This window comes from Magnolia sinica, chromosome 6 (assembly GCF_029962835.1).
Source record: "Magnolia sinica isolate HGM2019 chromosome 6, MsV1, whole genome shotgun sequence".
NCBI lineage: Eukaryota > Viridiplantae > Streptophyta > Magnoliopsida > Magnoliales > Magnoliaceae > Magnolia > Magnolia sinica.
In genome coordinates, this window is record NC_080578.1 from 85,792,415 (window position 1) to 85,817,154 (window position 24,740).

General features: G+C 37.9%; 2 protein-coding genes across 2 annotated transcripts; one reads left to right on the top strand and one right to left on the bottom strand.

The window, feature by feature from the left end:
• The first annotated feature begins 1,236 nt into the window (after positions 1-1,236).
• Positions 1,237-19,929, top strand: LOC131248987 (ureidoglycolate hydrolase). The gene is made up of 12 exons (XM_058249522.1): positions 1,237-1,470; positions 2,061-2,146; positions 5,950-6,024; positions 7,509-7,637; positions 9,109-9,195; positions 9,668-9,870; positions 9,948-10,050; positions 11,007-11,098; positions 11,337-11,399; positions 16,875-17,115; positions 19,017-19,057; positions 19,635-19,929. The coding sequence occupies exons 1-12, from the start codon at positions 1,243-1,245 to the stop codon at positions 19,730-19,732; spliced, it is 1,446 nt and encodes a 481-aa protein (XP_058105505.1). The 5' UTR covers positions 1,237-1,242; the 3' UTR covers positions 19,733-19,929.
• A 956-nt stretch (positions 19,930-20,885) lies between these two features.
• LOC131248988 (uncharacterized protein At2g34160-like) lies at positions 20,886-24,350 on the bottom strand. Its single transcript, XM_058249524.1, has 5 exons — positions 24,158-24,350; positions 23,750-23,798; positions 21,812-21,874; positions 21,653-21,717; positions 20,886-21,321 (listed from the first exon to the last, which is right to left on the bottom strand). Exons 1-5 carry the CDS (start codon positions 24,278-24,280, stop codon positions 21,217-21,219), a joined length of 405 nt encoding a protein of 134 aa, XP_058105507.1. The 5' UTR covers positions 24,281-24,350; the 3' UTR covers positions 20,886-21,216.
• Positions 24,351-24,740: the final 390 nt, after the last annotated feature.

A 24,740-nucleotide genomic window follows, 5' to 3' on the forward strand; every position in this document is an offset into this window, starting at 1 on the left:
ATTGAGAGTTCACTTGGTAGAAAATATTTCCCAAGAAGGTATTTTGGTACGAAAAGTCTGTCATTACCTTATTTGCTTTTTCGATTGCTTTCTTGGAAAATAGCTAAGAACATGGACTTTCTCTTCATTCGTTTCCCAATGAGAAAGGCTTTGGAAAGAATTGCTAGGGGATGTTTGGGGCATGGTATTAGGAAAGATTAGGTGGGATGGGATTCTAAAACGGTAATTATTACATATGACATAAATTGTCGGGGATAAGCCTAATTCCATGTTTGTAATGAGATGAGATTCACTCTTTGGTTTATTGTACATGAAATAGATATGCTTACCATCATTTAAAATTATCGAGAATAACATATATGTGTTATATTTAAATCATTCGTATGTTTTATAACCTTATTTTATAGCATGGGCTTAAAAATGAGGTAGATTTAAAACTTATGTGGCCCCAAAGGAGTTTTCAATGGTAGGTGTTCAATCCCCGTTGCTTTCTGTGATAGGGTTCACTTGGGCTTTAGATCTACTTGGTTTTTTGGCCCATGCTCTAAAATAATTTCAAAAAATGAGTCAACGATGTGAATATAGCCCATCCATCATGGTAAGACCTACACAACTTGCTATTATTGGGTGGAATTGACACTAGACCCAAAGCAGTTCTATCTAATATAATTCCAAGCTTTTCCATTCTTCTCAAATATTGAGTTGATTGGTACAGGACCAAATGCAATTCCATCTCACATAATCCCGTGCGCCAAAAGCCCCCTTGGATAGTAGAATTTCTGAAATGTTAAAGCTAGCAAATAGCCGTAAACCAAACTCATTTTCTATAACAACTATGGAACTGCTGAGTGGAGAAATATAAAATCCTATCAACCAAACTCCTCCCTACTTCCATCACGGTAAGCCCCATAGAGACCTGCCCAGGCGGAGGTAGGACGCAATCCGCGTCCAGCCTTCAGGTATGCTACTGATATGAATCAAATGTTAGCCGTTCGCCTTGCCGTTGCTCCGGTGTAGGCTTTTTGGAGTTTCAACACCTGGTCAAGCGTTCGAGTACCCATAGGCGGTGAAATCCCACTACAGCGTGCGTGCGTGGCTGTGTGTGTGCGTGTGTGTTTTTTTTTTTTTTTTAAAGCTAGGTCCACATCATGAACGGCTTAGATCTTTACCGCGTGCGAGATGGGCAGGGCTCAAAAACCGGTCCGGTTCGAATCCAAGGGGCAAGTTAGAAAGTAGAAACGCATGTTAGAGAGAGAGACCACGGGACCAGAAAAAAAGGGTAGAGAGATGGCTCTGAAGTTCTCACATCTTCTTCCCGTTTTTCTCTTCTTGTCTGCAATCTCTGCACAAAGCAATGAAGACCCAACAATCAAAACCATGGAAGATTTCTCAGGATACCCATCTGAACGCCATTCATGCATTTCAGACTCTTTATCACTATCAGTCGATAAGGAAAACTTACAGAGGCAGGTGAGGAATGAGAGAGCGAGAAAGCAAAAGAACTTCTTTTTTAGTTCGTTTGGTATGGTAGAAACTAGAAATTTTTATTATTTTAATATTTTGGGTTCTTTGCTGAGATGGTTTTTTGAGAAAATGAGCTTTTGTTGTTGGGTTTGTGATTTCAAGTAACTTGAAGTTTAGATAAGATAGGAGATTTCCCCCCCTCTTTCCAGATATTGCATTCTGGTAGGAAAAAAAAAGGTTCTCAGTAGAAAACCGGATTTAAAAAAAAAAAGTTTTTTCAGCTCTTTTCTGTGTGTGTGTGTGTGTGTATATATATATATATATATATATATATATTTGGTAGAACAGGATTTTTGTATTTTTTTTGTGCACATCAGAGTCTTCTCCTTAGGTTGTGATTTGAAGGTGATTTCAAGGAATTTGTGTAAATTTGTTATTTGGGTCTTTTGGTTTTTTGTTTGTTTGAACTTTGCGATTGGTTATGAAAGAAGAGGTTCTTTTCAAATGTTGCATGTGGATTTCGAAAAGGTTAATTGGTATAATTTCATTCATCTCATTGACTTTCTTAAGTGGGTTTCGTAATTTACACTGTGTAGATCGATGAACTCTCTACTTTCTCTGATACGCCAGCCCCATCGGTAACTCGAATCATTTACAGTGAGAAAGATGTATTGGCGCGGAGGTAATCTAGTTTTTTCATTTTAAGTATGTTAGAACTGATTTGTCAAGGCAATGGCGATGGAAATTGAAAATTAGACTGGGTGCTAAATGTATTCCTCTATTGATTTTTCTGTCAGTTTTGGGATTGAACTTCCCTGACTGTTTAAAGCTTCTGGAGGTAATGACTTTCATGTGATTAGTGGATATGGTTTTGGAATGATTGGCATTGATTGGGTGCATGGCAGGTTGGCCTTATCCCTGGTTTGCATGCTTGTAGTGATAGAAGAAGGAAGTTGATATGGGTTTCAGATTTTTAATGCTCTTCTCATTTGGGATTAGTTTGATATATAAGATGATTTGAGCAGGCATTATGTGTAGAAAGTGATGTAGGACGGCCTAATCCAACCTTAAATGAACATGGTATTTGAAAGGTGCAGATTCATGCAATCTTTAAAAAACAAATAAAATATCAGCCTACCTTATACATCATAAACACAAGAAAGAAATAAGGTTAATATAGCATTGATTAGGGCCATCCATCACAAACACGAAATATTGAATCTTAAAATTTGAATTTAGTTGGATCCGGCGAAAGATAGAACTTTTGTCTTGTAATAGGTCTGTCTAACGATCCAAGTAGATTTTTTAATCCAGAAAAATAGGAAGTTCCTGGATTGGGAAATCTGGAAAATTCAGAAAAGAATTGGTGGTTCTTCAAATTTAGATCTGGGTGATGGGTTTTATGTGGGGATGAAAATCTTTTGAGATCTAATGATTTAGATAAAAAAAGAAACAAGATTTGGCTTCTAGATTTAAAGATTCTAGGAGAAAAGGAAGAGAATGGGGTTAAAGAAAAGAGTACCTTGAGAAAAGAGAGAAGGAGAAATAAGTAGGGGATGAGAAATCGTCTACCTGGGCCTCACGCCCTCTTCCAATCACTGGAAGTAGAAGACGAAATCGTCAAAAGCAAATTTTTTTTTTTTTTTTTTTCTTTCATAAACATAACATAACATGCTATGGGTTTAGGGCAACTCTTATAAATTCATAATTACATGAAATTACTAAAATACCCCTACTAAAAAATAGTTTTAAAAAAAAGAAATTCGCACAAAATTGTGCACAAACTGTCTCAAAACTTAATTAATTCAAATGTTCATAAACTAAATGTAAATTTAAGATGCCCGATGGGCCCCGATGATAGTGCCGTGAAGGTGGTGTAATGAAGGTGGGCCGTGACGATCCAACGGTCCGATCACACCATCCTCGCGATCCAATGGTCCAAATGTCTCCTCTAAGCAACTTACACATGTCACAAATACATGTGTAAGGTCTTCAACCTCTAGAGACCCGACCCGTATCCATCATCTAACTACATTGACACGGGTAACGCACGCCTCCTGCGTTGATATACTTTAAATGGCCTGTTGTCCGCATCAGAAAGTGTGTATTGTTTCAAATGAACATAACTCTAATAGTAAGGGTGTGTTTGGTAAGACCACCAGAAGCTACTTCTGGCAGCTTCTCTTACAAAATAGAAATTATTCCGAAGTGTAGAACAACTTCTATTTTGAAAGAGAAGCTCCTCCCAAACTCATCCTTTGTAACTTTGTAAATGGAATCAGTCTCATGAGAGGCCCCAAAAGGTTGAACTTAATTAGTCTCATGGATGTTCCTATTTGGGCATCTTGTTTGGGCTACTGGATTTATGTTCTTAATTTCCTGAGCAAGTCAGAAAGAGAATGTCATATGACGAGATAGAATGCAATAGAAACAAAGACAGGGGATGGGTTACCTACACCTAACGGTCTCACTGGATAGAATGGCAAGGAAAAGCCCATTATTACTCGTCTACAAATATCCTAAATTTGATGCCTAATATAAAGAGGATAAAGACCTCTTCTGGTTTGAAAAAGCTCTTGTGACTCTTCTTTTTGACTATAAATGATGGACCATTAGATATGATTCAATCAGGTCCTGAATAATCAAGAATCCTATCATCCAACCTCCCCCCCCCAACTGGAATCCGAAGTAAACAATTTGTACTGCAAAAATGGCGAAGTAGAGTCAATAAACGTCATACAATTAAAAAGAGGCTCAAAAAAAAGATTCATATGAAAAAGAAAAAGACCAATTCACAATGTAATTCCTTTTTTGTTTTTCCTTATATTAGCCAATCTATCATGAAAGGTAAAAAAGGGTACAGTAAAGCGGTTTGGATTGTCCTCAAAACACTTCCACTATAGTGTCTGAGTGGATACTGCTACTTCCTCTTGAACCATAATAGTAATATTATTTTTTCAGATCATTGAATCATTTATTTCTCTTGAAATCTGTTTAATTCTTATTTCTACACACGTTTTTTTTTAGGAGGGGTCCATTTCAGCGTCACAAACCTTTTTGCTTCCACACTAGAAGTCTCCTTCCGATATTTATGTTATGAAAGAGTATGAAAAAAAAAAAGATCAATTTTTTTTTTAAAAAACCTGGACCACCATGCTCTACTTCATGATGGATCGCGCAAAGTCTTGGGGGTCTACTCTCACCATACGGCAGCCTATCCGATGGTTAGGTTTACGGCCATAATTCCTTCTATCTTCCAAATGTGGCAATACTCCATCGTCATCATCATCTGAGCCTTATGGTCCTTAACTCAATTAACTGTGGTCAGCTACATGAATCCTGTTTCACCGTTCCACTCTCTCAAATAAGTTTGCATTGTCATATTGTTTGGATTCATAATAGAAGTAATGGCATAAGTTTGATGCTAGCTGTTAACCCGACGCAAACCATCTTTTATCCGGGCTTGGGATGGGCAATGAGAGCACAAAACTCTCACAAGCACAATGTAATAGGCTATTACATAGGTGATTACAATCAATGCTATCTAATAGTCCAGTACATAGTTTGATTACAATAAACGAGTTAAATGTGGCAATACTCAAAGAGGATTATCGGAATGCAACATGACGCTTTGCACAATCTATATGATTCTCAATTCTGACAAGTGAGACCCGTGCTTTAGTAATCCACACAATTGCTCTGTTGCATCCCCCATGGATGGACCATGCCCTCAAGAATCTCCTTGATTGGAAGATCCTAACCACCAATCTTTGGACTTTTTTCAGTTGAAAGTGGACTATTTCTGTAATTCTATTATTAAACTTCTACTTTTAGATCACAAATAGAAAGGTTACTTTCTTAGAAGTTGTAATTTTCCATTGTGTTGCTTTGGGTTTCTCTATTAGGAGCGACCAATTAGATGATACTTCATCATCATTTTCTTCACCTTCTACACACAAATATCTCTCGGCAACATTGGTTATGGATAATTGGGAATTTATAGCAAATAAGTTATGGTGGAGACGATTATTACTTGCTTCAAGAATATCAACTCTGAAAAGTTTAATGTTTGTACTAAATCTCTGTTCTATTTGTACTAAATCTCTGTTCTATGTTCTATTACAAGCATAACCGCCAACAAGCTCTTTTTTCTTTTTTCTTCACAGAAACTGAACACATTTATGCAGTGAAATATTAAGTGAATATTGCAAAATATCCAGAGGTCCCAATGCACGTGATTTTTCATTTAGGCTTCTACTTGTGTTTAGCCTTTTGGTTTCTAATCACATGCGAACTAATGAACAATGCCTGAATTTGGATGCATAAACATATGATGGAATTCAAGCTAACTTCAACTGAATATATGCGTGTTCCATGTATTGATGCATACATGCAATGCACTTCTTGGCAACCTTTAGTTATCTTCCGCTTATATCCCTTTTGGATTTATTTATTTATTAATTATTATTATCATTTTAATTTCAGGTATATCAAGAACCTATTGGGGTTATCAGGTCTCTCTATTAGAGAGGATGCCGTGGGTAACATATTCGGTAGATGGTGAGTTCTAGAATTCTGTACTTTTTTAATCCTTCAATAATTGATAAACTTATATTTCTTGTATTGTGGGCGAAAATCTTTCAAGTGTAAATGTATATTAGATAGATTCCGACATTTTACGTTGATTCCGATTATTTAATTCACTACTTGATGAAGTGACATGTTATTGGCTGCAATAACTGCATGATCATAAGAAAGTTCTTATCTCTTCAGAAAGTCTACCTTACTAGAATTCACACTTCTTGGTCAATGCTGAGGGCTTCAATTATGGGTGTGAAATTTACATAGTTGTCCACAAATTTTTGCATGGTTGGTATGCTGATAGTTGCAATTTTTAGCTTTTCTAGTGAGAATTCCCAGCCTGTGTGTTTTTAGTTTCTTGTGGAGTCTTAATTTGCACCTGCATGAATTGTGCATTTAACATCTTGCTATGAGGCATCTCTCATGATATTATTAGTAGAGAGAAGTCCCAGCTCTGTTGCATTACTGATCAAGCATCCAGTATCCAGACACATGGTACATGCTTATGAGATCCGTACCTAGCATCTGTTGGGCCCTATCATGAATAGGAGAGAGAGGATTACAATGGGAAGTTAGGAAAAGTGCGACCAATGGTTGATGCTCGATATGAAAAAAAAATCTTCAATCAATGACTAGGATCATCTGACTACTGTGAATGTGATGCTGACATGTGGACTATCTATTGTAGGGTATAGTAGATGAACAATCCAGAATTCATCTCATGCATGTGTAACATGTGTATGGATATTGAGTTCTTGATAACAAAACCTACCCTTAAGAATATTCTACATAATCGGGAGCCCTTTGTTTCTTTTCCTACTTTGTATTAAAATGTTCTGCAAGCAGTGATATGTAAAGATTTAAGATTTCAACAGAAATTGTATTTGAGTAGAGTAAGTAGACAGATGGCTATCCACTGATGGAAGTAGGAATGAGGTGTTGAATTGTATTTATTTTGGAAAACCATGCATTTTTTTCTTTTTTGCCTCATTTATTCATTTTCCACTGTGAAACTGGATATCGTGATTCCAGATTCCACAACTTCTGACCCCATTAATCTAGAAATGATACCATGCAATTACTTTCTTGAAAAACTGCATCCATGGCCAATTAAAGCAAGTACATGTGATCAGCATTCATAAGCTAACTCTTTGATTGCAATCAACCTATGTAACATATTATTAGATAGTGCTTGATTGTAATCAACCTATTTAATAGTTTATTACATTGTGCCCGTGGGAGTTTTATGCTCTTGTTGCCAGTCCCCAGCCCAGATAAGAGGGTTGCCTCAGGTTGGCAACTGGCGTGAAACTTGTGCCATAACTTCCAACATGAATCCAAACATAAAAGGATTCATGTAGCCGACCCCAATTAGTTGGGATAAGGCTTAGATGAGGATGATGATGATGATTCATAAGATTTCATGTTCAATATTTTATTTCTTTTTCTGCAAATTTTTGTAGGGAAGGTTATGAGCCAGAACTTGGGGCTGTTGCAACAGGTTCTCATGTTGATGCTATTCCATACTCGGGAAAATATGATGGTGTTGTTGGGGTTTTGGGTGCAATAGAGGCAATTAATGCATTGAGAAGGTGTGTAACTTGCCTGGATTGTGTTAACTATTTTTCTAGAGAATCATATTATGAGATAAATATGAGGATACAAACTTCCTTGCAACTATTCTTCTCGGCATCAAATGTTCAAATATTCAAGGCACTTTTGGGTACTAACGAACTTGGAGCTCACGTGATGAATTTGAGTTTGGAGCAGAAAAGCTAGCAAATGGAGAACGTTGCAATGAGGTTTCCATTTTCTGAGCCACCCCAAACACCCAGAGGATTGGTTCTGCTGAAAAACAAGATTGATCCTCCAGATGTTGTGCGGAGTGCTGACAAGGGATAAGCTTGAGATTTGGGGTGCTAAAGAAGGAAAGCAGTGACATGTCTCACGCAGTTTCCATTTTCTAAGCCACCCCAAACACCCAGAGGATCAGTTTCGCTAAACTGGAAAAGTGATTAATCCTGATTTTCAGTTCATATGCAAACAGTCTCATAGTTGCTTCTATACATGATACAAAGTGGCTTAGTCTTCAGCTTTTGGATTACGTGGTTAAAATTCTGGGAAATTCTACTCTCAATCTACAATTAAGAATCATAGAGATGAATTGGGTACTGTTAAAGTTCACACCATAAGACGATCTTTTTCAAGCACACCAAGGAACATTAAGATAAAATGTTAACTTGTCTATCTGAAAAATTGAAAGTCATTGGCCTCACAATGATTTTATTATGTTTGTCTATAGTATAGATGATCCCATTTCTGTATGCTACATCCAACCCAACAATGGCACTGTTGCAGACTGGAAAAACCAGTTGAGATGGACCGAATCACCACATATAAGAGAATCAGATGAAGCTGACAACGCCCAGAAAGCATTGGATACTTTCTCTCTCACATCTCCTTGCTTAAGAAATTTAGCTGTCAATCTATTTATCCCTTCGACTCAGATTCAGAAAGAAACCAGCAATCCTACTTTCCATCTTCCAGTTCTTATTTTCTTGGGTTACTCACCCAATGACATCTAGATCCTTCACTCAGATTGCACGCATGCAATTAAATCATGGCGAGAAACATGGATAACCCCTGTCAAATGCCAACATTTGCCATTCCAATTTTCCATGTTCATTTCACGCTTCTGGTTTGACACTATTACAGTTGTCGTAAAATGTGACATTTCATGTGTCTGTTTCTCACACCGTTTCTTGTGCTGTTAACTGTGGTGACACACATTTGCTTGTGGAACTAAAAATAAAAAGCAAAACAGGTTTCTTTTTCTCTTTGATATCCTGCCAACTATCCCACCATGGTGCCTGTCATAGTACTTGAGCATTTGATCTTTGACTGGCATTCGTTAAATCCAAATACCAAAAGTTTTGAAATATTCGCACGAATGGAAAGTATAGAAACTTTGTGGAACACAGCTTCCATTTTGATTTTATCACAAAGAACTAGATTTATACAGCTATATTTTGACTGTATTGTTCTCACTGAGCTGTTTCATAGGTCTGGTTTCAAGCCCAGAAGAACATTGGAGGTGATCATGTTCACATCGGAAGAGCCTACTCGTTATGGCATCAGCTGCCTGGGAAGGTCTGGACCTAGATTCTTTTCACAAATGCTAATTCTTTTTTACTTTAGGCTTGAGGAGATAACAATTTTCTTGTTAGTGGCTTTTTTTGTTCTGTGACTTAAAACCAAGTAAGAACTTGTGGAAGTTGACTCTGTTTTTCTGGAGAATGAACTGAGTCACACCTGAAACATGTATGCTTTGGGTGAGTTATAGTGATTCTGGCCCACGGGTGAAACCAAGCTTTTGATTGTTCACAATATAACAATAAGTAATTGTTCACCACTACTGTTAATTCTTATCTTCAAGCATTGATTATGATGTTCTCAACATTAAGCATGAACTATTTTTGTTAATGATGGTGATGTCAAACAGCTCATGTCTTGCAAAGGGAGCATGAGTTACTACTGTATATATGCTTACCTTTTGTTATCGGTTATATCCATATGCTTATCTTAAGCCTTGAGGTTCATATATGCTACCCCAAATGTGCAGCCGCTTAATGGCTGGGATTGAGCCACTTTCTCAAGCTCTCAAGGGAACAGTAGATGGTCAAAATATATCTTTTCTTGATGCTGCAAGATCTGCCGGCTACGCCAAAGATCAAGTGGATCTATCTACCGTGTTTGTAAAGAAGGGGACTTATTCTGCTTTTCTAGAGTTACACATAGAGCAGGGTCCCATTCTAGAAGAAGAAGGTGAGTTCAATCTCATACTAAAAGCCCTCTTCTTTCCCCATTTTACATTGTTGTTAATGTGAAATACCGGCATCCAGGTGTTTCTATTGGTATCGTAACTGCTATTGCTGCACCGGCAAGTATCAAGGTGGATTTTGAAGGCAACGGAGGCCATGCAGGAGCAGTCCTAATGCCATCTAGGTTTGTACACTTCAGTTTTATTAAATGCCATAATTTCTTGTGATTAGGGGTGCATTTGGTTGCAGCAGGTATCATTAAATTTCATGATTTTCCAGTCTAATTTGGGGCAACCAACACACCCTAAGCATTACCAGTTTCATAGAACAATGCATAAGGATTCCTTTTTTCACTTGTTTGATATGTGCAAAAGACAATAAGTTGCATGCTTGTGAGATGGATTTTACAAAGGGAACCAATCAACAGCTATAGAAATCTTAAAAAGGGTGATTTTCACCTTTGGAGTATGTCTTAGAGACTAGTAATCACTTTTATCCTATTTTTTTTACACTATCTTAGCTTGAGCCTCTGACCGTTGTTGTGAACTGTGACAACTGACAATGGGTATTTGTTTTTTCTATTTGGAATCCATGATTTGTCCTCTTAAGTTGGGGTGCATTTGGTTGCACCAATTATCAAGAAATTTCATTATATTTCAGTATTAGTCGATCTAATTTGGTGCAAAATTTCATTTCATTTCATGAAATTTGGTGTAACCAAACACACCCATAAACATATTGTTTACCCATGTGCGTAGAGAGGCAATTGTTATTGCTGAAACCCTAGCCAAGGAAAGTTTTTTAAATGGATCCACTTTGAATTGGGAATTGCCTCCAATATCTTGATGAATATTCTTTTCTTCTTTTAATAGAAGTTATTGCTATAAAGAATATTCATGAGTCAATTAATTTGGAAGTGGTTACTGAACTCTAGCCATGGAAAAAGGAACGATGTCCTACATAAAATGATGATATTTTTCCATCATTCCCTGTAAAGGAATGGTAATTGAACAAACATCAGCTTTCATGCTCATTGTTCTCATTTTAGCAATATGTTATATGTCCATAGACGCCTCCTTAAGACTAGTTATCATTGATGTAAACAAGATTAGTAATCTTATCATTGATTGTCATGAACAGAAATGATGCAGGATTGGCAGCTGCAGAGTTAGCACTTGCTGTTGAGAAGCATGTGTTAGAATCTGGTTCTGTAGACACCGTTGGTACTGTAGGTATGCTTTATTTTTAAAGTTCTCTTCAATGATATGGCTTCTTACTGTTACAGAAACTGCAACTTTCTTTATTGTTAGATCTTTATTCAAATTAGTTGAACTTTCTGATCTTTGTTACATCTCAAAAATGTATCATCCTAATAACCGTGCTCTAAAGAGATTGAGACTTCTTAAGATCCATCTCCAATGAAGTATTCCATGTTGCAGCTTTCCTTTAACAATTTCATGCTTCTGGTAGGAATTATGGAGCTGCATCCAGGAGCGATCAATAGCATCCCAAGTAAAGCACACATAGAAATTGGTATGCTTCTTCTCTTTGGTGAATAAAATTCAGTAAGACCCAGGATAATTTTAATATTTGTGATTTTGAAGGAGAAAAAACAAGACATGGGTTCAGTAAGGATTCCTTCATTGAAATTCTGTTTTCTGTATAAGATGCCTTCATTAATTATATGGCGATTAATTGTGTATTCCACTGCTGCAATTGCTTTCCAGCAATTTTATGTTACTGTCAATGTTCATCTTTTTCTTTATTTCCACTTGTACCGCGTTTCAATATCCTTTTCGGAGTTCACAAGATTTACAAAGCTGCATGTCCATATGGGTGTCCTAAGTGGGGGTGAATTATCTGCACCATTGTTTCATCCACGTCTCGAAAAGACCTTCATGTTGGCAGAGAACTACCCTGAATTTTAAAAATACATTGGAATGCTTGTGTCTATCCATATGATCAAAATAACCCTCAGAAAGGAAGAATGTTAATTCTATTTTAGATTTTGTAAAGTTTCTTACTCGTTGGCTTCCCTTCCTATTTTGGAAATTGGCAAGCTGCATGTGTGATGCTGGCCACACAGCACTCTTTGGAATTCTGTTGCTGTCAGGCTTCAACTATGACTCAGCAGTCTTCAATCTGCCTACTTTTACAAGCGTATTCAAAAAAATTTGTGCAGATTTCATCCTCAAGATATTTATCTTTGATTCCTAGCATAATAGTTAGTATGACTTTTTAGTTCCTTACAAGGAAATCCTGTTGATTAGCTTGCAAGAACAGGCTTTGTCTAATTGTTTTGATTACCAATAGGAGCATATATGATTCTGGTGATTTACTGCTTGCATATGCCAGTGTTTTCAAGTGCATTGTCATTCCTCCCATGTAACTTTAAAGAAATCAGGTGCCATATTCAAGAGATCGATAATTGCTAGGAATATAAGATCATCTCTTCTATTTTTCTAGGGATTCATAAATCAGACCTCATTAATTGAGATTTTGGTATATTCTGATACCTTTTCTATTTGACTTTGCAATAAGGTACCTCGATAATTCAGTTTTTTTTTTTTTTTTCATCTTTGTACCTTTCAACAAATTTATGTAATGTAAGCTGGTTTAAATGGTTGTGTTAAGCGAATTACTAAAATACCCTTATGTATAAAGTGACAACAAGCCTCCATTTAAGCTAACAGACATTAAGAAATTAGACGGAAGGTACCAGGATGCAAGAAAAGCAGAATTACTCAAGATACCTATTGCTAAGTGGATTGAAAAAGGTGCCGGAATGCAACAGTACTGAGGTACTGTTTTATAAAAACAAGGACCCTTTCTGGAATGATGCTCTACCTAGTTGATTTATTGGTATTTAATGGACACTCAGGCTTGCTGGCATTTTATAGATAAGGTATGTTTGTCATTTACTAAAAAAATCACTTAAACAAGCAAACGTTAGATAAATGTGGGGGAAGGTACTGGAGATGCAAAAATCTGAAATGTTAAGGTACCTTATTTCAAAGTCTATTAAAAAAGATACTGAAATGAAAAACCCAATTATTGAGGTAATGATTTCTAAAAAATCCCATTTTTTTATCGTCATGTTCGTGTGGGGGAATTACTATCTGTTATTATTACCTTAAGAAGTATTTTAGTCAACAAGGACTTGTGATATTGCTTAGCAGCATGCTAAAACAGCAGGTACTATCCAAGAACCTTAGAATACTCATAATAAAAACTGGTTGAGGATTTGCCTGTTCGTGGATCTACGGAGTATCATGGACCTGATGAAGTGAGTCCAATATTTCTCTTCTTTAAAAGGGCATATGCAGAGGCCTACTTCTCATTGCACAGATTTCTTTATGATATCATCAACGTCTTCCTGTCACACTTTCATTTTCTCCATCCCCCTTTGTTTTTCTTCCATGCTTTCTTCTCATATCCCTTTTCTTTTTTCCCTCTTTTCCTTTTATGCCATTCTTTCTGTTTTCATCCTTCTGATGGAGAAAGCTTTTGTCTGCTCAAGTCCAAGATTGGATATCCCACTTGGATGGATATGTATGTAGTTGCACCTTTTGGATACTTCTCCACACACTCCTGATGGAACCCATGAATCCAGAATGTCTCATTTCTTGAAAGAATAAACTCGACGTTGTCGATGTGTACAAAGTTTTAGACCGCGTTGGATGATCTTCGTGTGTCAATCTGATGTCAGAAAAATGCATCTAGAATTGGAGCCCTTGTGTTGGCTAACTCTGTTGGTGATGTGTAAATCACAAACCTTCGAACTCCCTGTGGGTACTGATACTGAAACAACCAATCATGGGAATAATAAGCCATATGAATTGATTTCAAACCCCATACAATTCTTGATTCAGGGTTCAAATGGGTAATGGAGGTTAATTCCGGATTTCAAACATTTTAATGTTGGTGTTTACCGCAGCCTCTGTGGTATAAATTTCAATAGAATAGTTTACCTGTTGGAACCAATTGTGGAGGGGTGAATCTAAAGGATTTAAATTTTGTCAAACTAAAACCAAGTGTGCAATTTTAGTAACAATAGGAGTGAAAACAAGGAATTAATTAAGATTGTTGACCAATAAGTTTTCCAAAATGATCACTTTCGAAACCTTGGGTCAATAATTCATGAGAGTGGAGAAATTGAGAAGGATGTTGCCCATAGAATTCACGCTGAGTGGAAGAAATGGAGATTTGCCTCTAGAGTTTTATGTTATCATCTTGTACCACTCAAATCGAAAGGGAAATTTTATAGGATATCTATAAGACCAGCCATGCTTTATGGGACAGAATGTTGGGCAGTTAAGAAACAACAGATTCATAGGATGAGCGTAGCTCAAATCAGGATGTTGAGATGGATGAATGGCAAGACAAGGATAGAATTATAAATGAGTGCATTTAAGGAAACTTAGGAGTAGCATCAATAGGTAACAAGATGATGGTTCGGTCGTATGCAACTGAGACCAAGATAATGCAGTGGCATTTTCACACTGGGCTTGAGTGGGGTAGCCCGTGGGATGCGGGGATACACTCGGGGTGGGTGACCCATGTGATTTGGGGCCCACGGGGGAGGTCTCGTGTTTGAGACTCCTCACCGAGGGTGATTAATGTAGGGGCATTTCACACCGGCTTGAGTGGGGTTAGCCCATGGGATGCGAGGACACACTCAGGGTGGGTGACCAATGTGATTTGGGGCCCACGAGGGAGGTCTCGTGTTCGAGACTCCTCACCGGGGGTGATTAATGCAGGGGCATTGCACACCGGGCTCGAGTGGGGTAGCCCGTGGGATGTGGGGACACACTCGGGGCGAGCAGCCGATGTGATTTGGGGCCCATGAGGGGGGTTCGGCCGAGGTCCTAACCCATGCGATGTGGGGCCTGGGCTATGTGATAAAGGGATTAATTCGCCATATTCTAACAGTTCGAGCTTTTAGAGCAAGTGGTTAATTGTCCTCCATCACAAGATCTATGCCATTTGGGAGTGTGTTGGTACAAGTTGAAGGCTCTAAGATGGCAAGGGAAGGTCCAAAAGGATGTGGATGGGGGTAGTAAGAAAAGACTTGATGACCTATGATCCATTACTAAAGGTATGGCCCTTCATAGAGCGGAATGGCGAAACAAGATTCATGTAACCGACCCCAAGTAATTAGGATGAGGCGTAGATGATGTTGATGATGATGATCTTATTCGTTCCAAGTGTGAATAAAGGCTCATTTATGTATCCTAGATTGCAAAAGATTTTTTCTTGAATTTTCTCCTAATTCTCTGGCTTCCAAGCATCCAAAGATGGGAAAGGCAGAAAATGAGAGGATGATGATGACAGGGGCTATGATATTGGAGAATGATTAAATCTTATAATTGGCTACTTCTGTTTTGGTGCTAGGTCTCATAAGGATTGGTTGGCATCATAGACACACGTTGATTTTGACACTTGTTTAGAATCAACATGATTTCTTTCTTCTCTTTCTCTATCTTTTTCTTTTTTCTTTGTGTGTTTGCTGATAGTCTCCCACTATGAGTATTTAGTTGTCAAACAGGAAAAACAAAAACCTCACCAACTGCCTTAAATCTACAACACAACTGCTAACTTTCCTTTAGAATGAATGCCTTTAATGTTTGGTCCCCTGCTTATGATGTCCTTTTGTGGCTCATTGTGTTATGTTAGAATTGTGGATAATAGTTCAATAGTCAACTGAATAGTATTTCTTGAATCTAGATATGAAACTGAGGATCGTCTGAGACAGTTTTAACGAGTTTGTAGAAAAATTCTTCAAGATGCATGTAAACTGATGGTCAAGGCAACAGCTTTCGGTATTTTCAGACTATAGTAGAATATCCCCACGTACAAAAAATACCAACATCAAGTTGAGTCCCCAAAAGATGTTGGGCCAACATCAAGTTGAGTCTCCAAAAGATGTTGGACTGAACTGTCTACCAAAGTTTAGTTAACAGGCCCATCTTTCAAAATAAAAAATAAAAAATTGCAACTAACAGGCTTCCTGCGACAGTGCATTGGGACAAAGATCCCTTTAAGTTCTTTGTTAAGCTAGTGACTATTCATGGCTGAATTCCTATTTGTGTTATACCGAGAAAATAAGAAATAAAATAAAATAAAAACCTGTGTTTTAGTGCTATGCTGCACATGCCACAAAAAGAAGAAAAAAATTATTAACTAAATCATATTGTAGTGACGAACATTGGTGAAATAACCAATCAAAAAGATTAGGAAAAGAAAAAAAAATAAAAAATCTGCGAAACACAGGCTTTCATTTAAAGGCCATAAAGTTATCATCATCCTATGTTCTTCTGAGGAAATCATTCCCTTTCGACCACTGGGTTGTAAAACTCTGAAAATATGCAGGAACACAAGGGAACAATCGATTGTATACTCCAAGAATCCCATTTGGGTTGACATTTAATACCTTCACAAATGGATGGAGTTATTTTTGTACACAGTACACCAGATTAGAAAAAACAGCTAGTCTTGCAAGAACTATAAACTATGTAGGCATAAATGTGCTAAAGAGATTACCACCTTAAAATCCATAATACACCATCTAACATGCGTTAATCAATGGGAGAATCATTTTATATGACTTTCTAATTAATCGTGTTTGTTTGATTGTTGTTATGGACATTCTTAGAAAATTTCTGAATTATTGATGTAAGCTGATCCCAAATATCTGGGAGAAGGCTATAATAATGAGTCTCCGGCTCATTAGATGAGTTGGTGGAGACAGTGTAGTGTGTGTGAGTGACCCAGGGTTCAATCCCTGGCAGTCTTACCTTTCAAAATAATAATAATGATGATGATGATGGCAATAATGAAGAAAATTCTGAATTATTGTGAGTTTGTTTCCTCCGTTGCTATGCTAGTCTTCCATGATGCTGATGATGGGAACTTTTTTGCATAACAGATATTAGTAGTTTCTCTCTGTATGTAATGTGGGTTATTCAAACCATGGCTGATATTATAGTATCTTTCTCATTTTTCCAGACACACGAGACATTGATGAGAAGAGGAGAAACACTGTAGTTGAGAAAATTCAAAAGTCTGCTATTACAATAGGAAAGAACCGTGGAGTAAATCTGGCAGAATTTAAAATCATCAATCAGGATCCGCCGGCCTTGTCTGACGAATCAATAATTAAGGCAATGGAAGTTGCATCACAACAGCTGAACCTCAGCCATAAGTTGATGATTAGCAGAGCCTACCATGACTCACTTTTCATGGCCAGGTAAAAAAGACTAAAAGAAAGATATAGTTTGTCCATAAAACTCGCACATCTCATTTTATTTCACTGTTTATCTACAACAGAGGCCCCTTGTTTTCTTGCTCAAGCCTCTGATCATTTTATTTTGATGAAAAATGAAATTTCATTACATGACATTTGACTTTCTATTTCTACAAGCATTTCTTTTTTAAGATATTTAATACTGATTTATTCATTCTCATCCTCCGAAGGTTCGCATGTAGTCTTCTATATTCTGGTAGTTACTAGTTAGTTCTCCATCATGTCATTGATGTAATCACTTACTTCCCTATGTTGCTTATTTGCATGCTTGGCATTGCAATATGTAAGTTGGATGGGTTCAAAGAGGCCCTGTTGATTCTTCAACACATTGAGAAAAAAAAAAAAAAAAAACTGTGAGGATTAAGATCCATCTATTTACCCTTCTACAAGTAGTGAGATTTACACTCATTATAACATCAAAGATAATTTAAGAATATTTACGTGTAGCACTAGATGAATGGAGGAAAAGTACCATGGCGCCTATTTATAAGAATAAATGAGAGACTAACTATAGTGGGATTAAATTTATGTGCCATACTTTGAAACTTTGGTTGAGAGTAATTGAGCAAAGACCAAGGCATGAGACAAATGTATCAGAAAATCAGTTTGATTTCATGCTGGGGAGGTCTACCACCGAAGCTATTTTCCTGGCATTGAGCCTGTCCCTCTACGCACTGGTTATGGATGAATTTACAAGGCATTTGCAGGAAGAGATCCCATGGTCTATGTTTTTTGCAGATGACATAGTTTTTGATTGACAAGTTGAGGGAGGGCGTAAACACAGAGCTAGATTTATGGAGGGGTGGTCTAGAATCTAAAGGATTTGAAATTAGTCGGACTTAAATGGAGTATATGGAGTGCAATTTTAGTAACAATCAGATTGGCAGAAGAGGATTCATGTAGCCAACCCCAATTAGTTGGGATAAGGCTTAAGATGATGACAATGACTGACAGGTAATGAGGGAAAGTAGACTTGGATGGTTTGGCCATGTGCAACAAAGTCAGAGACCGAGAACTGCATTGGTCAGGAGTGAGTTGATTAAAATTGAAGGTGGAAGGAGAGGCCCAAAAGGAGGGGGGTAGCAGCGGGTAAGAAAAGGCTTGATGACCTATGGTTTAACTGAGGAGTGAGGAAATGGTCCTTAATAAAGTGGAGTGGCGAAACATTCGTGAAGCAGACCTCAATTAGTTGTGATAAGGCTTTAGATGATGATAGATAGGGCGATACGGCTTTTCAGTGGACCTGAGCCGTGACTTGCACGTTCCACTAGCCTTCATGCACTTTTCAGAGTTGCCAAGGTGGTGTGGGTGGTATCATATATAAGAGAACGCCTGGTTTTAGTAATGGCTTCCCCTCATCTAAAAGCTGGTGCGTTCTCATCTTTTTTGAAAGAAAAGGATGTGATGTAAAAGTGGCAGTCTTCTCATCACTTGTCAAAGCTAGGCACTAGCTACAGGGTGTGTCAGTTGATAGGCTGACTGTAGTGAGGGGAAGAGCGGAGCTCCAACCTAACGAATGGAGCGCCGCCGCCGCTTACTAAGTGCTGGTTCTATACCGGCCAAGCAACCAAAGTTAGGGACCTGCAGGGGACCTAGGTGGGAATAGTGAAAGAAATCGAAGGGGAACAAGTGGGATAAATCCCCCTGAATCTACGAAGTACACAATTATGATTGTTATAATAATTACTTGTTGGATGCCTTGTAGGGGGGATTTTTTCATGCATAATCAATACCTTTTAGAATTAAACTTCACAAGAAATGGCAGTATGAGACTATATTAGATCTGCTTTATCTTGGTTTCTGGATTCCCACAGGATGTCTAAACCATGAAATGTTCTCTGCAGAATATCTCCAATGGGCATGATCTTCATTCCATGCTATAAAGGTTTGTGCTCCTCTTATTCTTGTTTCTTCTCTTGTTGTTTGTTTCCCTTCGCAAAGTGTTGGCATCATATTACATGAATGTGTCGTGGAGAGGAAATTACTCCCCTATACCCTCAAGATTTTATAGCAAATAATTGCAGGAAACCAAGAGTGATTTTTCTCTAAGCACCTGGAGAGGTGCAGACACTGTTGAAATTGCTTAACAGTTGCTTCCATTTCACCACATATTTTTCTACAATGGATTCATATTGAATAAATATAGTGATAGAGTTTCATAATAACCATGACTTTCCGTTTATACATACCAGACCTGCATTTCTACCATTCCCAACTTCATGCATATTCTCCAACTTCATGTTTTGGTAATGCATGTATGGCTTGGCATTAAGAACATGAGCATGCATGTTCTCAGTAGCCACCCAAGACATCATATGACTCTTTAAAAGGGTGCACTGGGCATGGGCATACCTACACAGACAAAGGCCCATACGGGAGCTTTCTTGCGAGTTTATTATGATCTTTCATGAGACTATCTCTTCTTGGAACCAAGCATCATATGGATTAATGGTTTTTTGCAGGTTATAGCCATAAGCCTGAAGAGTTTGCCTCCATTGATGATATTGCGAATGGGGTGAAGGTATTGGCACTAACCATGGCGAAATTATCTCTCAACTAAATTTCCAAGTGAATAATTGTACATTACAACACCTTGGCTTCAATGGCCCAAAATTTCTAATAAAGGAAAAGATTTTTCCTGTATAGGAGGCAGTAGCATGTATGGGTCCAATAAATTGTATGAATTTATTCTCGATGTAAAATGTTCTTATCCATCCTGTAGGAGGTGCATACTGACTTGAGTGGTCCTTTACATTTCATATGCTGCTGGGATGCTGAATGGCATCCTGTAAAAAACAAGTGCCCTCGCCCTCTCTCTCTCTCTCTCTCTCCTTGTTTAAGTGTTTTTCAAGGAGGAATTTTGAAAATTAAAAACCTATTCTTGAGAGTGAAAATGATCAATACGTTTCAAAATGAAGAGGGAGTTCCTAGCAAATTGGTGCAGATGCCCCCATTTTTTTTTTTTTTTTTTCTTAAAGTGATGCAAGATTCTGTTCGAAACAGAGCTGGTGCAATATGTTGTTAAAATGATAGGCAGACATTCCCTATAGAGCTGGGCCAAAGGCTGGGATGATGACGTTGGTTCCCTGTCAAAAGCTCTCTCTCTCTCTCTCTCTCTCTCTCTCTCTCTCTCCTTTTTTGAAATAGCACCTCCTTAACTAGCACAATAGCCATATCATTTCTCTATCTGGGAACATGTTTATATGAGAGAAGCAACTTCCATCATGGGTAACCACACAATCATCCAGCACAAGGTTGCCCCACTCATTTCTCTATCTGGGAACATGTTTATTTTCCACGAGGGGTGGAATTTTTTCCCAAATCAACCCCAATTGCTAGCAAGGTCTGAAACCCAAGATGCCTTTGAAATCATATCTTGTGAATGAAATTGATATTCCCCTTCACTTTGGTCATGGAGGAAGGTCTCCCGTCTAAAGATTGTAGACCTTGTTCTCCCTGTTTCTCCCTCACATTACGGCTAAATAGAGCATTCTCCCCCAATCAATATCTTCCCTCCAGCAAACTTACTAGTTCCCACTAAGAACATGGGAAAATTACCTACTGGAAAAAGATTCACTTGCCTCAGGAAAGGAAAAGAAAAGTAAAAAAACAAAACAAAACCAAAAAAGAAAACTAATTTAGGATGAAATTTAACATCCAAAGATTTAAACGCCACTTCAAACAGGCAATGATATAGATTTAAACAACAAAGATGGAAGATCACCAAAGCTTTTACTGTTTACTGTCAATCAGTCAGCATCAGTCAAAGGAAGATGCAGAAACAGGAATCAAAAAATACAACAGCAGTCTGACCACCAAACCAAAGGTTGTCTGTATCATCAACAACTCCCATAAGGCCATACAGATGAAATGATCCCAAGATGTCTACACGCTCAGTGCCTCTCTCAACTCTGCTCTTTTCAGTTAATGACAGCAGCAGCTCTACTTGAAAATTCAATAACCTCTATCACTTAAACAGGACACCAGGGAAAAAAAAAAAAAAAACAGAAGAAGTGAAAGTCAGAATATAATGGAACTCCAGAGTTATGGTTTGCCATCATGCTTTGTTGTCTCCAACTGCCTCCCTTTGGTAGCACCGGCAGCCATCAGATCATCGAATTTCTCGGTCTTCCCCAGCAATACCTCAATCTATAACAAATAAGAACAAAAACATTACAACTGCAAACATCGGTGTATGCAAAAAGCTACCTCCCAAAAATAAAAAGTAAACGGGAGTCTGGATGTTGAGATCATGTAACTAGTGTAGCCATAGAGAAGAATTGCATATGCTTGTGTCTTTCTGAAAGAAACGGGGGCGCTTTGATAAAACCACAAAAATAATCAACCATGCTGGTTAAAAAAGCATGGGTATTTGATTTTGATCACTTCTAATAAGAAAAAGAAGAAGAAGAAGAAGAAGATTGTAAGGATGATTAATCTGGCATGATAAATATTAAAAACTAGCATTAACAGTGCCCACCTTCGCTTTCGGAATGAGACGGCCCTTGGATTCATCCTTCATGTCAACTGTAGACATCAAAATCCCTGCTCATGATGGAAGAAAGATTATTATTATTTTTAATTCACAAATGTTGACAAGGGAACACGATAGGCAACGACCCACCCAAGTTGGGCTTACTCTTTTCAATAGCTAGCCCTTTTTTCTTCAGAATCTCTGCAATTGTGACGGCCGTAGTGATCGCTGAGGTAGAAAAAGCAAGCAAGTTGAGCTAACATAATAGTGATAACAAATAACTCAAGAATGCTATTGAATCTTGTAACCTGTATAAATGATTCGAACCCATTTATTTGGTTCTATTAATCATGTTAATAACCTATGAGGATTTTTTTTTTAATAATCTCCTACTTGCATATAATCATCTACACTTTTAAGATCTGTGCATGGTTTGGACTATGAACAAGCAAGTGTCCTTTTGAGAGGTTGGCTTGTCCTTAATACCAACAAAACCAAACCCAAGTCACATAGATTGTATTTCCCTGAAAGGAGATGACTATTGTTTGTTAATTTCTTCAAAATAGAATATTATCCATAGATCACTCTTTTGGTTGTACTATCTCATGCATTTAAAACCTTTGTTTCAGATGTAACAGGGATTGCACTTAGATATCCATTAGTGCAACTAAGCTGAAAAACTTCAGGCACAAAAACATCACTAAGCTATACAAGTGCAAAAAAGAACAGTGCCGGTTGGGTTGACTGGAGAACTTGACCAGGACATGACTCGGTATATCTAATAATATTTTAAGCTATTATATGAATTCATATACAAATATAATCATGCATAATCTACTGCATTGCAAATTATGAAGACATCAACATGCCTTCACCTCCAAAAGGAATTTCAAGAATAACGCTTTAAATTTTCCCATTTAAATTGGTCATTGAGTACTAATGGTGATCTGAAATTTGCCTGAGTTAGACTGACTTGGCAAGTTTAGAACTATGTTGGCTGATAGAATAAAATTTTATTAATCATCTTAATTACAGAGCTCATGAAGCTAAGTAATACCCTTGCAATTGAAAGTAAAAATAAAAAATAAAAAAATCATACAAGATAGCAATCTACAGAAATATGCATAATATATGTAGTTGGGCAATTGGACTCAGCCACAATTCAAAGTGGAACCCGTATAACTAATTCAGAAAATATAAAAACAGTATAAGAATTAGTTAATTCATACTCAACTAAAGTATGAACTTCGCAAGAAAATTATGTTCAGTGATTGGATACAATGACAAGAAGCTGTCTCTACAAATGCATAGAATAGCATAACACTCCTACTTGGAGTGTGGCGGATGTTTGTTCTTGTAAAAAATATTACTTCTTTGTAAATAGAATTCCATCAAATGGTATCGAGAGACGATCATCTTCAATCACTTGAACTCTGTTTCGAAATCTCCTGATTTGCGCAGATGGAATGTGATCCTCCCAAACCATTAGTATATCATCCAGAATTCGGAGTGTAGAAATTGGAGCCAACTACTGTGGTTTTCACTTCCCCAGTGGAATAATTCTTGATTCCAGGGCAAATGCAAGTGGACCCATAGTACTGTCTCCAGAGATCATGGATCTGATGGCCCCCACCATGCATGGATCATGCCACCAGAGTCTACCAGGTTGGAAGAACCTAGCAATCAGAACTTTGGTCCTTCTTCCTTACCCATCCATTCCCAGGCCACCCATAAAAGTATTCCTATAGTCCCATGATGGGAATTTCTAGGCTTGGTCACCAATGGTGGGCCCCATCAAATCAACAGTCAAGAACACCAAAACCACAGATCATTACATATCCTCTGGTCATGGATAATATAATTCCAAATTCCTTCAAGGAGAATCTATCCCATCTACCATGGGATGGTTGTAGCATGTGGGTCCCACCAACTAAGATCAATTAGGTGCAGTCCATACTGGTGGTCCAATCAAAAATTCACGATAGCTTCAAAAAAAGCAAGATTCCGCAAAATAAAAGAAACCCAGAATCATCCAATGCAAGAAAAGGTTAGTGGAATAGAACAGAAACTAACCACTACTAAAGAAGAGAAAACAGAACATACCCATGCCCATGGCAGAAAGCTCAACCTCATCGTGCTGCTGCATATACCTCTGTTGTAATTTTAAAAAAAAGAGAAAAAATTGTTAAAAAAAAGGCAATGATTTCGTTCGACTGCCATAGACGAAAAAATCTACATAAAGAAACAAACCCAAGAAAAGGAAAAGGATAAAAACACAAATTTCCATCCACCCCAATTTTATTTTTTATTTTTAAAAATGAAATAAAACAATCAAGAATCCAAAGAATCTTGGTTTCTAGATTCAGAAACAATCGATTGTGCTGAAATTGAAAAGAAGATTCTGATTTTCTCATGCAAGGAAAGGAACTACCAAACAGTCAAATTCACTCCACGAATAATCTAGAGAGAGAGAGAGAGAGAGAGAGAGAGAGAGAGAGAGAGAGAGAGTGCCTTGGCGAGATTGACGTAGAAGAAGAGCGGTTTCTTGGTGTTGGAAACCTGAATCCGGTTTTTCTTCTCAGATCCGATCACCAGATTGTTCGTGGCATCTGCAACTGCAACCTCCATCTCCATCAAAGAACAGGATTCTCTCTCTCTCTCTCTCTCTGAAATGACTGAGAAAAGATTGCAGGAAGAAATGCCAGTACCTGTAACTGTCTCAGGAGAGGGTTTATAGAGGGCGGGGTTCTTGAAGGCTGACCAATGAGAGCTTGACGCGTGTCATTTTTCTGGTTGGTTCTTGTGCTGGGATGATTTTGGCGCGTCCAGACAGCGGTTAGTTTGTTTCGAGCGAATGACTATTTTGCCCCCAGTTATTTTCCAAATGACATCGATGTCACCTGCCCTTTGCTGTAGGCTGTAGGGGACGTGGATTGGGTACTATCCTCGCCTGTCCTGAGCTCGGCACAGGCTCGGGCTCTGAGGGGCCCACCGTGATGTATGGATTTTATCCACACCATCCATACATTTTTCCACACCATTTTAGGGCATATGCCGAAAAATGAGGTATATCCAAGGCTCAAGTGGACCACAC